The 15130-nt window shown below is 40.9% G+C and overlaps 1 protein-coding gene across 8 annotated transcripts in view; it reads left to right on the top strand.

Moving 5' to 3' along the window:
- Positions 1-15130, top strand: part of LOC101322849 (S-adenosyl-L-methionine-dependent tRNA 4-demethylwyosine synthase TYW1) — a 222883-nt gene that overhangs the window by 57228 nt on the left and 150525 nt on the right. For all 8 annotated transcript variants that reach the window (XM_019921823.3, XM_073792039.1, XM_073792038.1 and 5 more), the window contains exons 10-11: positions 738-856; positions 2383-2492. In XM_019921823.3, the coding sequence (XP_019777382.1) occupies positions 738-856; positions 2383-2492 (229 nt within the window). The remainder of the gene's footprint in view (positions 1-737; positions 857-2382; positions 2493-15130) is intronic.

Genomic DNA, 15130 nt, shown 5'->3' with positions numbered 1-15130 from the left:
TTCTTGCATAACCTCCTCACAGGTTTCACTTTTACTGAATCAAGCCCACCTTGCACAGAGCTCCTAGACGGATCTTTCTGATGATACCTCAGGAAGCTTGATAGTATCTTGTGATTCCAACCCTGAGTTGATCTGCAGTGTTTCTTCAAATTACCTTTCTTACTGCACTTCCCGTGGTTTTACCAATCACATATTAAATAGTGTTCTTTTCTGGAATAATCTGTTTCTTGTGTACATGCTGTTTGCCCCCTCAACAGTCTCAGTATATTCAAATTCTACCATTTGGTTGACATAGAATATGCTCCAGGTTGCATTCCTTAACCCACCCTCCTTTGTTAAATGCAGAGATACTCTTTCAGATGAGCGCTACACTGCCCCCCCTATTCTGAGAGCCTGTCTTATCTCTCCTTTGGCATTATATATTATTGTACTAATATTTGAGGCAGTTGGGTGGATTTGAAAATGAAAGCATCCATGGTCCTCCCTATAGAACTTTCAGAGTTAATGAATCATAGATTTATCTCATTAGGTTGTAGAAAACCCAGAGCAGTATCAAAACCCAAACACCATCAAAACACTATAAGGCTTTAATGTTAATTTTCTGCCTCATGCAGCTACCAGTAGGGGTACTTATGCTTACGAAACGCATGGTTTCTTCTTTAAAATGATGCCTTGGTGTTTTGTTTCCTTGCTGTGAGGACTTTATTCAAATTATCGTTTGTTTTGTACTTTCACAGTCCATGCTCCGAGGGAGAGGAGGTTGCTATAAACATACGTTCTATGGCATTGAAAGCCATCGTTGCATGGAAACTACCCCGAGCTTGGCGTGTGCAAATAAATGTGTCTTCTGTTGGCGGTAAGTAAAAATGAATGGCCATGGTGACCAAATATGTGATGATCTGTAATAATCAATTTCTGCCCAACACTGTACTCAGATTTACCTAAAGCTCTGTTGTTTCTGTAATTAATCCCCTTTTTCATTCCTAATATTATATTTATGCATTTGTTGTTTTTTTTCTTGATCAGTTTTATCAGGGGCTTGCCAATTTTTTTTTTTTTTTAAAAGATGCTGCATTAGGTCTTCGTTGCTGCATGCAGGCTTTCTCTAGCTGCAGTGAGTTGGGGCTACTCTTTGTTGCGGTATGTGGGCTTCTCATTGTGGTGGCTTCTCTTGTTGTGGAGCATGGACTCTAGGTGCGTGGGCTTCAGTAGTTGTGGCACACGGGCTCAGTAGTTGTGGCATGCGGGCTCAGTAGTTGTGGCTTGCAGGCTCTAGAGCGCTGGTTCAGTAGTTGTGGCGCATGGGCTCTAGAGCGCAGGCTCAGTAGTTGTGGTACGTGGGCTTAGTTGCTCCACGGCATGTGAGATCTTCCCGGACCAGGGCTTGACCTGTGTCCCCTGCATTGGCAGGCGGCTTCTTAACCACTGAGCCACCAGGGAAGTCCTGCAAAAGTCTTTATTACTCCATTTTTGGAAGGATATTTGCACTGGGTATAGAATTCTGAGTTGACAAGTTTGTTTCCTTTATGCATTCTTTCAGGTGTCATTATAGTTTCATCTGGCTTATTTGTTTTCTGATGAGTTTTCAGAAATAATTTTTAACCTTTGTTCTTAAGTAGTGTGTCCTTTTTCTCTAAGTTGAAGGTTTTCTTATTTTCTTTTGTTTTCATTAGTTTAGATACTGTATTTTTAGGCTGTTTTTTTTTTTTTTGCGGTACGCGGGCCTCTCGCTGTTGTGGCCTCTCCCGTCCGGAGCACAGGCTCCGGACACGCAGGCTCAGTGGCCATGGCTCACGGGCCCAGCCGCTCCGTGGCATGTGGGGTCTTCCCGGACCGGGGCACGAACCCGTGTCTCCTGCATCGGCAGGCGGACTCTCAACCACTGCGCCACCAGGGAAGCCCTAGGCTGTTTTCAAAATACCCTGGTTGTCGTTTTGCGAGTTCCTTCGATCTGTGGTTAATTGTTTCTCATTAACTTTGGAAAATTGTTGGCCATAATTTTTCTACATTTTTTTCTGCTTTGTTCCTTTCTGGGATTTCAATTAGGTCTTCCCATTGCACTGCCTCTCAGAGAGGGTCTTGCAACAATATTCTACTGGTGGTCGTTACTGGATGCTTGTTGGCCTGGTGTTGTATGGCTGCGAGAGGGCTGCACGTTTTATATTGTCCCGAGTAAGTCTCAGTCTTGGCCAGGCACTTGCCATCTACCCCTCTCTGCTAGGTGTCATGACTCAAAATAAGTTGTAAACTACAGCTATAAATAGCTGAGCTTTTTGTAGGAAACCAACCCTGATTTTATAATTATATGGACTCCTTCATAGGAGGTAACTAGCTGAGGTTTAATGCAGGGAGTCCTTTAGAACTTCTGCCTCTTTTTTCTAGGCACCACACCAATCCAGTGGGTACTGAATGGCGGTGGAAGATGGACCAGCCTGAAATGATCTTAAAGGAAGCCATTGAAAACCATCAGAACATGATGAAGCAGTTTAGAGGTATTTATTATCCCTCTACAAAGGGATGCTAATAGCCTGAATTAAATTGGCAGAGGAATTGCCTCCTTTGGCAGGATTTTGTCCTTGCTGGCAGTTCTCATATAGGAAAGTGAAAACTTTGTAGAAATATTATATATGTCTTGGCCTTTTTAGTTTTTACTAATAACTTTATATCTTATATGATGGGAGAATTAAAAAACATAATTCAAAGCTTAGCTATTTATAATGTGGTACACTCAGCCTGTGAGTTTTGCCTGGGAGTATATCCTCATTCTTCCTAAAAACTTTTGCTATTGTTCTGTCTTGTTGGGTACAAAGCAGCCTTGTGGATGGACTGAGAATTTTAGAGCACTGGAAAATTCTTAAGTAATATCAGTTGGTATTGGGAAAGCATTTTTGAATAAATGCCTTACAAAAAAGGAGGGTTAATATTAATCAGATTTCCTCCACATGATCCACAGTGATGTGTAGAATTCTGCCACTCAGTTTCTAGAATTTCCTGATCCAGTTGTGTCTCATAGTTCAAAGTATTTGACTCTACTGGAGATGGCTGGTTCTCAAGCTTTAGTGTGCATCAGAATCGTGCATTAAAGTAGAGATTCCTGGTCTCCTTCCCCAGAGAATGATTCAGTAAGTCTGAGGTAGCAACCGAGAATGTGCATTTTGAGATTTCCTGGTGGTATCGATGTTATTGAACTGGGGACCATACTTTGAGACCCACTACCGTAGATAGATGTGGAGGACTTGTAAAGTGATATAACGACAGCTGCAGATGATCAACTGAAATAAATCTATTAGGTTCCCTGTTAAATGTGCATGCCTCTGTCTCCACCTGCCACTGGTTAGTCCTCTCCTCTTTATCCTTTCCTTTCATATACAACAACAAAAAAGATGAATTGCAACCATGGTTGTTTTGACATAGGCCCTCTTGTGGTGCTAGCATCATCAATGGGAGTCTTTATAAACCCCAGTAATTAGCATTTTGAAGATCAGGTGATTCTTTGATGCGAAGAAATTTGTTCGGTCAGGTCACTGCTTCTTGAGGTCTCAGTGCTTCTGATGTTGTTTTCCTAACATCACCCAGCAGTTCTCCAGGTCTCAGCGACACTGCCTGGGTGTCCGACAAATTTAATTCAATCCTGACACTGTCTGGAGATAGCATCAGGCCCCGCAGGTTAAGGATTCAGTCCTATAAGACTGCCCCCCACTTCAGCTGCCAATCACAAGTCTGGGATGTTACCTGTGCTTCTGACCAACTGGCTATAAATTGGAAGTTCCCACACCCTCCTCCTTGGATTCCTGGTTTGTTAGAGTGGCTCACAGAACAGAGAAACATTTACTTATTTTTGCCATGTTATTATAAAGGATATATAGAGGTCACAGAAGAACAGCCAGGTGGAGAAGTACATCTGGAATGGTCCCAAGGCCAGGAGCTTCTGTCGCCATGGAGTTGGCCACCCTCCTGGCATGCTCACCAACCCAGAAGCTCATCAGATCTTGTTCAAGAGACTATAGAGCTTAACTTGTAGCCCCCTCTTCCCTTTCTCACAGGTCTGTGTGGTTGAAAGTTCCAGTCCCTTAAACACTTGGTCTTTCTGGTGACCAGCCCCAGCCTGAGGCTATTTAGGGATCCTGCCCTATGTCACCCCATTTGCATAAATTTAGGTATGCTCAAAGGGGTCTCCTTATGAAGGACAAAAGACACTCCTACCACTCAGGAAATCCCAGGGGTTCTAGGAGCTCTGTGTGGGGAACCAGGAACAAAGACCAAATCTATTTGTTATTTTTTACCGCGGTACTTCTTATTACTCTTCTGATTTCCTAGGAGAAGTTGGGAGAGCAATGCAAATAATGATTCAAGATCAATAATAATTTATAAAGGATAGTCAGTTATACCTTTATTTTATTCTGTATGAATTTTCTAGGGAAAGTTGCCCTGTACATATTTGTGTGTGTCTGTGTATGTGCTAACCTATTGTACATCTTCAGAGATGCTAATAAATATTTTAATATTTCATCTTGGCTTTTAGTCTCAAGCATTTTTTTTTTGAACAAGTCATTTTCTCTTATTTGGATAAAGCAGTGTCTCTTACCAGTCTTTTGGAAAATTAAATGAAACTGTGTGGTGAAGAACTAGGAAGTCTCCACATCAGGAATTTATTAGCTTTTCTTAGACTGTTTGTTGATTTAGTTAATATTATTGATTGTTGATCTTCAAATAAACCATATGCCTTTTAAATAAATTTCAAGGCAAAGTCTTGTTTTCTTTTGGATAGTTACTAGTCAGAATTCTCCAGAGAAACAGAGTCAACACACCCACTGTGTGGGTGTGTGTATATATAGATAGATAGATAGATAGATAGATAGATACAGATTGATAGAGTGAGATTGGCTTAAGGAATTGGATCATGTAATCGTGCAGGTTTGGCCAATCAAAAAGATAGATTAAAAATAATCCATTGGGGTAGACCAGCAGGCTGGAAATTTAAGAAGCATTGCAGTTCAGATGCAGAGGCAGTCTGCTGGCAGAATTCCTTCTTGCTTGGGGGAGGTCAGCCTTTGTTCTTTTAAGGCTTTCAGTTGATTGGGTGAGGTCCACCCACATTAGAGAGGGCAGTCTGCTTTACTCAAAGCCCACTGCCTTAAACGTTAATCTCGTCCAAAAGACACCTTCATGGCAATATCCAGAATAATGTTTGACCAAATATCTGGGCACCATGGCCCAGCCAAGTTGACAGGTAAAATGAATCATCCCTGGTAATAGTATCAGTAGCAGGGAAATGCCAGTAATTTGTCTTTAGAGTCTAATCAGTTTCTTTTGGTTTAGTGCCTAAAGAGTCAGTTGAACCCTTAAATAATGGGGTGATGGCTGAAGATGTGTGTTTCCTGGACATCTGGGAATCTCCCTGAATAAACTGTGTCCCAGGGGACTTGTATGGGAGGAAGCAGTCCTGAGGAGTAGACATTCATTTTTCCATTCCGAGATGTCCTTGATACAGAACGACAATCTGAGTTTTGACGGTAATTTTTCTGACAGGAGTATTTTTGCAAGTGCGCTTTAAATGGAAATAAGAGATGAATAAATCATGAGGCTGCCTTTCTTCACGTTAATAACATGTGTTAGGTGAGGTCGGTGAACACTAGTCTTTGTTGTCTGCCTAGCTTGTTGGAGGGTGCAGAAAGGTATACCTGGTTAGTAACCTTGTGCTTGCCTTTTTTTTTTAATATTTATTTTTATTTATTATTTATTTATTTATGCTGCGCTGGGTCTCAGTTGTGGCACACAGAATCTTTAGTTGCAGCATGCAGACTTCTTAGTTGAGGCATGTGGACTCCTAGTTGCAGCATGCATGCGGGATCTAGTTCGCTGACCAGGGATCGAACCCGGGCTCCCCCCGCCCCCCACATTGGAAGGGCGGAGTCTTACTCACTGGACCACCAGGGAAATCCCACCTTGTGCTTGCTTTAATCAGTAGGTATCTCAGATGGTTTGTCTTTAGGTATCCATGGTGTAAGAGACAAAAGGGTTTTAAAACATATATATATATATATAGTCTTGTAGGGGGAGGACAGATACAGGATTGCAGGGAGAAAGGAAGAGCATGTCTGTGAACAAGTGAATCCTGAGTAGGGGTGAGAATGCCTAAGGGGGTGAGGGTGACCGCCAAACATTCAACAACTGCCATTCATTTCATCCTTAGAAATAGCTTTGATAGAGTATCTACTTTGCCCTTGTAATTCTCACAAAGGATTCTTTTTGCATACCTTAATTAATTGACTTGACAAAATGTTACCATGTCAGCAAATCATGTCTTTATAGAATCGACAATAAATTTTCTAGAAAGGTTTCCAAATTGGAACTGGTTGATATTTGTACACTGACACTCTTCAGGGTACCAAAGCAGTTTTTCTTTAAAGTAGTAGTAGAAAATAGGTGTATATTTGAAGGTGTGATGGGCAGTAGACAGGTCGGCACATGGGCATAAAGGAGCTCTCATTATATTTTCACTAAGATGAGAACTTCCTTAGTTTCCAATTTTTGGATGGTGGTGACTATTTGTTAATGCTTTTTACTTTATTCTGTGCTTAATCAAGACATTACTTTTTTGAAAATCTGTCTCATTGCTATCATAACCAAAGCAAATCCTGCTGTGAAACTATAGTATTAGAAAAGGAAAAAAAAAAAAAACTAATTACCAAAGGATGAAATACATAATTTGTAAGAATCCAAAGTTCTTCTGGAAGACTGGGGTGGTCTACGATACAAAAATGTTAATTTTTTTCTTTTTATTATAACTTTGGCAAAATGATAGAATTTTAATATTTCAGAGTATTATGTTTTCTATGTTCTTGGCTCTTGGCAGTAAGTAATCTGGTGTTCAAATTGATGGTTGTTTACTGTGGGCATTCAACTTGGCAGTGAGATTTTATAACTTCACTCAGTCTTTATCAATCGTTATAATCTAAAGTTTTCTTTTTTAATGAACCTGAATTCCTCCTGCAATCAGTGAAATCTCTATATTCTACCTTTTATTCATCCTTAAGGGTATAAATAAAACAGGTCACCCTCCTTTCTGGATAGTCAGCTTCAGGGTGAGGATGGTGAGACTAATGCAAGTGACTCTACCTCTTCTGAACCGAGTGCCATCACCTGGGTGCAGCTCTGACACACATCCTACTTTTGGATGGTAAAGATGCAGGAACGTAACTAACTCTAGATTTCATATCAGCCCCTGGTGGAGAGTCTATTATTTTTTCCTAGTTCCACATTTATTCCCTTTTTAAAATTTACAGTGCTTTATTTTTACCCTTTAATATACCATGGTTATTTTTCCTTACTAATAACATGAATTGATCTGATTTCTTTTTTTTTAATTATTATTTATTTATTTTATTTATTTATTTTTGGCTGCGTTGGGTCTTCTTTGCTGCATGCGGGCTTTCTCTAGTTGCGGTGAGCGGGGGCTACTCTAGGTTGCTGTGCGCAGGCTTCTCACTGCGGTGGCTTCTCTTGTTGCGGAGCACGGGCTCTAGGCGCGTGGGCTTCAGTAGTTGTGGCACGACGCTCTAGAGCGCAGGCTCAGTAGTTGTGGCGCGTGGGCTTAGTTGCTCCACAGCATGTGGAATCTTACCGGACCAGGGCTCGAACCCATGTCCCCTGCATTGGCAGGTGGATTCTTAACCACTGCATCACCAGGGAAGCCCTGATTTCTTTTTTAATCTAAACTTCTTAAAAAATCGTATTATGAAAATGTCCAAGTATACACAAAATAGAATGGCACAATAAACCCCCATATCCTTTTCTCCCCTATTTAAAAATTGTCAAAATTTTGGCATACTTACTTCTCTATCTCCCCTTTTTTCTTTGCTGAAGTAATTAAGACAAATCCCAAGTATCACATTTGCCTTCAAACTTCAATATGAATCTCTTTTAAACATTAGATTTTTTTCATCAACACAATATCATTATCACAGCTAATAAAATTATTATTATTTTTAACATGACTGTTTTCTTCCAGGTTTACTGAGGTACAGTTGACATATAGCATTGTGTAAGTTTCTTCCAGGTTTACTGAGGTACAGTTGACATATAGCATTGTGTAAGCATTGTGTTTTCTTCCAGGTTTACTGAGGTACAATTGATACATAGCATTGTGTCATGTACAACATGACAATTTGATATATAGACAGGCTGTGAAATAATTACCACAATATGATTAGTTCCATTTCCTTCTTAGTTTGTCATTTTCTGGGTATCTCCACTTTAGCCTTTCCTTAGAGGTCACTCATTAATAGTTTCCCTTACTCTAGCTTGGAGTCCTGTTTTACAGGGTGCTTTCCTAGCCCGTGATGATCACCCGCTCTCTCCTATGGGTCTGGTTCAGTCATTTGATGATCGTATTTTTGCATAGGATGAGACTTGTTGTGCGTACTGTTGTTTTTGCCTCTGAGTGTCCAGCTTTAGCTGAGTGGCCAGCCTTGAGCACACTTTGAAGATATACTCATCTTTTAAACATTCCCTTTTCATGCATCTATTCTCAATTCCAAGGGCAATCACTGTCTTTTCAGTTATTTCATTGATCATCAAAGCAGCTTTCTTCCCATGACTTTTATTAGCTTTCCCCTTTATATGCATGCAAAATTAACTTTACATTGATTACAAGTAGGTCAGAATTACAGTGCAACTCGGCCTTTTTTCAAAATGCTCACTGCCGCCCTCTAAATACCACCATGGCAGGGAGAAATAGTTTTCAGAGAATGGAGTTCAGGTTTCTTTAGCTCAGCTTCCCATCAGTTCAGCTGACATCAAGTGAGTGAACCCTCTCTGTGAGGAAAGTCCTCGGTGCTGAAGGTGCAAATGTGAAGGTGACATCATTTGTTGCTAGATGTTTTAATCTATAGTTTAAGCTAGAAGTGAAGTAATGCGAAAAATAAAGGGTCTCCAACAGATGGTCCTCAGGAACGAGGTGTGCTGAAGTATACATCCAAAAGGAATGTCGGGGAGGCGGGGAAGAGAACACCGCCTGCTAATTGTTTTCCGAAGTTTATTTATGAAATAAACATCATAGTAGAAGTGGCTGTATCAAAGATATATTATATATGACTTTCAGCCAGGAGGGGTTCTTAGGAACATCTTTGGCCAGGAGCTATATTGTTATTTGAGAAGAAAGAAGAAAATGTTTTATTTCTGATTGGTCCAATCTTTAGAAAGAGGAATACTCACACATATCAATTATACCTCAATTTAAAAAAAGGCATAAGAAAGTATTCAGAATAGCGGGGGGGGGGGGGGGTTAATCAACCCCCAAAGGAATAGGAATACTCTACATTGAACCTTATATCATTTTTTAAAAAAATTATTTATTTTTGGCTGTGTTGCGTCTTCATTGCTGCGTGTGGTCTTTCTCTAGCTGTTCTTAGTGGGGGCTACTCTTCGTTGTGGTGCGCAGGCTTCTCATCGTGGTGGCTTCTCTTGTTGCGGAGCACCGGCTCTAGGCATGTGGGGTTCAGTAGTTGTGGCACGTGGGGTCAGTAGTTGTGGCTCACGGGGTTGAGAGCGCAGGCTCAGTAGTTGTGGTGCACGGGCCTAGTTGCTCCGCAGCATGTGGGATCTTCCCGGACCAGGGTTTGAACCCATGTCGCCTGTGTTGGCAGGCAGATTCCTAACCACTGCACCACCAGGGAAGCCCGAACCTTATATCATTTTTATTTCTGGGTTATTCAGCTTATTGCTATGACCTTAGGATAAAAATTCTGGAATCTTAAGTTTTTGCTTTGGCATCTTTCAGTGAGGTAAGGAGTGCTTCCTAGTTAATATGATGACTGTAGTGAGTATTCAGGATCAGGACGCTGTTCAGGCTGAGAAATGTCACAAAACTTGCTTAAGAAAAAACAAAAACAAAGAAAACTAACAACGACAACAACAATAAAAACCTCCAAACCGAAAAACAAAAACAACAACAACAAAACAAAACCAAAGCAGAGTTTAGAGGTGAAAGGGATAAGGTTTAGGGAAACATGAAGTGAACAGGCTCTGTGTGTGTGAGTGAGAGAGAGAGAGAGAGAGACAGAGAGACAGACAGACACACAGTGGGAAATATCCCTATAGATTTGCTACTGAAATGTAGTGTCTGCTGTTGCTTGGGCTGTCCTCCGGCCCCAGGACTGCTTTCCATTAGAAATTTGGAGGATGTCTTATTTTCTGACATATTTCTTTGAGGACAGTGAAAGACAGCATGAGGTTGAGTCCCTGAGGGCCTTGTTTTTGGAGGAGCACTGTAATCGCCTCTGACAGTGAGCATGAAATAGAAATGTGCTTCTTGAAGGAGAGAACCAAGGTTTTACATATTCTCAGTGCCTTACTTTTGAGAAAATTAGGATATTTTAAAATCCCAGAATTATTCTTTTAAAGCCTTACCCACAGGCTTTTTCTTGGTCTTGGTTTTTGTTTGTTTTCGTAGGTGTCTGATATTTATTAGCTGTAGCTCTCCGAGAAGATAGCAGTTGATCTCTTTGCCTGTAAGTTTTCCTCATTCTTCCCTGGTAACGTCCTTTGTTGGTCCCTCTTCTTTCCTCAGATATGTGATTGCGTAGACTTAAGTCCTTGGTCCTCTTCTCTAACTGCCTTTTTTGCCTTGGTAATCTGCTTCGGGCCCTTGGATAGAAATACCATCCATTCCGCAAAAATGTTTATTTCCACATAGGCCTTTCTCCCAGAATCCAAACTTGAATGTTGGACACACATTCAGCTATCTAACAGACATATTAAACTTCACGTGTCCAAAGTTGAACACATGGTATCTACCTCCACCCGCCCCAATACTTGTTACCCCCATGTTACCCCTAAGGCTTTCTTACCGCCAACTTGTCTCAATTGATGGTGACTCTTGCTTAGTCCAAAAACTTTATAGAAATCATTGACACCTGTTTCTCATAACCTACATCCAATCCATTAGAAAATCCTTCAAACGTACCTTCAAAATAGAGCCTTTGACTATACCTTTGAAATAGGCCCAGCTGATAAGCCCTTCTTGCCACCTCCACTGCCACCACCTTGGTCCAAGCCACCATCATTTCTTGCTTAGATTATGTAATATCCTTGTGGCAGGTTAGCCTCTCTGCTTGCCCCTCTGTTCTCAACATAGCACCCAATGTGATCCACCCTTCTTAGGCCACCCTTCTCAAAACCCTGCCGTGGCCATCCATGTTACTCAGATTCCATGGACATGTCAGCATCTCCCTGCTGTCTCGGGTGGGGGAGGGAAGGCAGGAGAGGCAGGCAGGCACAGTCAGTGTGACTTTATGTAAATACATAGCAATTTCTGTCTGACTTTTTTGCTTTTTCATTTCTCTAAAAGCGTTTCTATATGGTACCAGTCCTTCTTCCACCACTTGCTTTAGTCTTGGTGCCCGTATCATAGGAGGAGGGTCCATGTCGTAAAAGAAGTCAAAAGCAGTCTTGAATAATTGAACGCTTCTGAGATTGCCTGGTGTCCATTGGCTTTTGGCACTGCTTCTTCTCTGTCTTCTTCCTCGTCGTCTGGCACTGGTTAGGAAGCGCTCATCTCCATGCAGTCATCTTCTGTTCGCTCCTCTGGTGTGGTGTCTGCTAGCTCTTGAATTTCTCCAAGACCCATATCTTGAAGCCCCACCTTTTTTGTTGTTGTTGTTGTTAACTGTATCCACAATCCCTTTCGTGATTTCCTTGATTGGCTCTGTTGTAAATCCCGTGAAGTCATGCCCAACAAATAGACACAGTTTTCTGTAGCAGGAATTTATTGTTTTTGGCTTGATGGCTTTCACACATTTTTCTAGAACAAGGATGGCATCTTCAGTGGTGTAACCCTTTCAGACTTTCCTAATGTTCTGTCTGTCAGGGATCTGACAGTCCTTTCCGTAGACTACCATGTGTAATGAGCCTTAAAGGTCCTTCTGACCCCCTGATCTAGAGGCTGAATTAGAGATGTTGTGTGTGGGGGCAAGGAGACCACTTTGACGCCTTTGATGTTGAACTCATGGGGTCTGGATGGCCAGGGGCATTGTCCAATATCAAACGATCTTTAAAAGACAGTCCCTTACCAGCAAGGTACTTCCTGACTTCAGGGACAAAGCATCCATGGAATCAGTCCAGAAAAAGTGTTCTCATTGTCCAGGCCTTCTTTCTGTACAACCAAAAGCCTGGCAGCTGGTTTTTATCTTTTCCCTCCAAGGCTCAGGGGTTAGCAGCTTTGTAGAGAAGGGCAGTCGTGATTGTAAACCCTACTGCATTTGCACAGAACGGTAGAGTTAGCCTACCCCTTCCTGCCTTAAATCCTGGTGCTGGCTTCTCTTCCTTACTAATAAATGTCCTTTGAGGCTTTTTTTTGCACCCCAGAATAGAGCAGTTTTGACTACATTAAAAACCCTTTCCGGCAGATATCCTTTCTTAATGATTTTCTTTGCTGGGAATTCCTTTGCTGCCTCTTGGTTGGCAGAAGCTGCTTCTCCTGTTACCTTGACATGTTAAAAACCAAGCCTCTTTCTAAAATCATCAAACCATCCTTTACTGGCATTACATTCTCGAGCTTTAGATCCTTCGCCTTCCTTTTGCTTTAAGTTGTCATATAATGATTTTGCCTTTTGACTCATATTCATCTATAGGTATGCCTTTTTTATAACAATCCTGCACCCACATAAAAGCTGCATTTTCAATATGAGATACAAAGGCGTTTTGCAAAAAGCGCAAGGTTTTCACGCCTGCTCGTGTAGCTGCAGCGACAGCTTCATGAATTTCCTTTTCTTTTTTTTTAACAGTGGTCCTTACACTGGACTCATTTATCTTGAAGTGGCAGCCAACGGCAGCTGCAGATCTGAATCTGCGGTACATATCAAGCCATTCACCCTCTTCTTGTCATGTGATGATTTTTCTCTGCTTCTTGGGAGCACTTACAGCATCACTAATGGCACATCGTGTGGGTCCTGTGGTGTTATTTCAAGGTTCATAGTATTGCACAAACATGATGAAAACTACCAGAGAACTGCCAGAGATTGCCTTTTACTGCAATTTGCAATTGACTGGAGAGATGAACTGCTCACGTGGAGATGATGAGCCTCACGTGGCGTGGCGTTTCAAGCAGATACTTTGCAACACTTGCGCTCAGTGTGGTAGCAACAGGAGATCCTAGGAAATTATTACTGAGATACAGTCGGTACTAAGGTTAATTTTGTGCAGTTATGATTTAATACTGCAACTTTACGTTTGTTTACATTTCTCTGCACTGGGAATGGTGCTATGTGTGGTCCTTAAGTGTTTGTGTGAGTACGTTTTGATACATTTTAACTTTTTAAAACTTTATGTGTATTTGGGACTTCCCTGGCGGTCCAGTGGTTAAGACTCCGAGCTCCCAAGGTTCATCCCTGGTCGGGGAAGATCCTGCATGCCGTGTGGCTGGCCAAAAAAAAAAAAAAATTTATGTGTATTTTATGGTAGTAAGTGATAAAATAGACAAGTATCTACATATATTTTATGCATTCGTGATATACCTGAGTTTTTCTTAAATTTTCTGGATATTTCTGTGCTGTGGGGGGCATCTGCTAGTTTTTTCAAATTGTCACAAATCTCCAAAAAATTTTCCTGTGTGTGTGTGTATATACATATACACACACACATATATATAAAAATCCACATATATGTGGGCCTGCACAGTTCTAGCCCTTGTTGTTCAAGGGTCAACTGTATGTTGAATTGAATGGAATTACCATTTTATTTAAAATAATGGAAATAATTGAATTTCTATTTCAATTCATGAAATAATTACTATAATAAAAATAAGATTTTTTTGAATGCTTATGTGCTGGGCCTGGTACCAGACCTGTTATTTCATGTGGCTTATTTCGTTGAATTCTTATAACTGTGTGCATGTGAAATTCCTATCTTATAGATTAGGGAATGGGTGTAGAGGGGGTGAGTGGCTTGACCCAGGAGACAGACCAGCCTAGTGGTAGAGCAAGAATTTGGACCTGGTGTGTCTGACTTCCAGTGGTTAGGGCCCGGCCACTGCTCAGTCATTCTGCTTTCTGAGTTTTAGGTTAATTTTGCAGTTCTGATTAAATCTGCCCTTCTACTCATCTCCCAGCGAGATTAAAGTTACTGATTTTTTTTTTTAACAAAAAGGAAATTTTATACTTAATGCTGAGTTGTCTTGGTAACACAGACTGCGTTACGGATCAAGTTTCATTTAAAACCTTGATTCACTTAAGATATTAGATTTCAATAACTTAAAAAATTATTCATCCCCCAAATACTGACATGAAATACATTCTTAGAATTGCAGTTAGGTAGTCATAAAAGAAGATAAAAGCTGCCACTTTTAGATTGTTCTGAGTTTAGCAGGCATTATGTTGGTTTGATGTCTTGGGTATTTACTTGCCCTTGCTTATTTCCAAGTAGATTGTGTGTGTGTGCCTGTGTGTGTGTGTAAAATAAAGTCACTTCCTGGAAACTAAAGCACAAGCAAGCAGTGAGAGCTAATAACTTCATTTTCTCCAGATTTGTTGTTGTTGTTCTTTAAGGTGATAGTGACTGGGATTTAATCATTTTAAGAAACCAGGGTAAAGGTGATGAGAAGAAAAACTCCTTAATGAATGTTTTTTTGTGTGTGCTAGGCCCTCTTCTAAAGCTTTTCCATGCATTATCTCATTTAATTCTAAGAAACATTCTTTGGGCTAAGTACTGCTTACAGTCAAGAAAACTACTTTTCAGAGACGGCTCATAAATGACTGAGAGGGAATATGAACGTGTTTCCTCCTACCTCCAATCTCGGTGAGGAATCTGTATCCTTTAGAGAGAATGTGTTCTTCAAAAAGAAACTAGCGTAATGGATAGAAATATCTGAAGTAAAGGAGATATATTTTTATTTGCCTTTTTAAGCAATTTCCAAGTCTTTCAAACTGTGTGTTAGATTGAGGGACTTTCAAGCATGCTTTCTGTTTTTGTTTTTTTTTTAATGCATGCTTTCCTACAGTACATCGAGTCTAGAGCAGTGCTGCTTAACCCATCCTGTCCACTCTAATCACATGGGGAGCATTTAAAAAATACGGATGTCTCAGGCTCTCGTCCCTAGAGGTTGCGATTTAATTGGCTTGGGATACTGCCTGGA

Source organism: Tursiops truncatus, chromosome 15 (genome assembly GCF_011762595.2).
Source record: "Tursiops truncatus isolate mTurTru1 chromosome 15, mTurTru1.mat.Y, whole genome shotgun sequence".
Taxonomy (NCBI): Eukaryota; Metazoa; Chordata; class Mammalia; order Artiodactyla; family Delphinidae; genus Tursiops; species Tursiops truncatus.
Note: the sequence above shows the minus strand (reverse complement) of the source record. Positions and strands in the feature narration are given on the sequence as shown.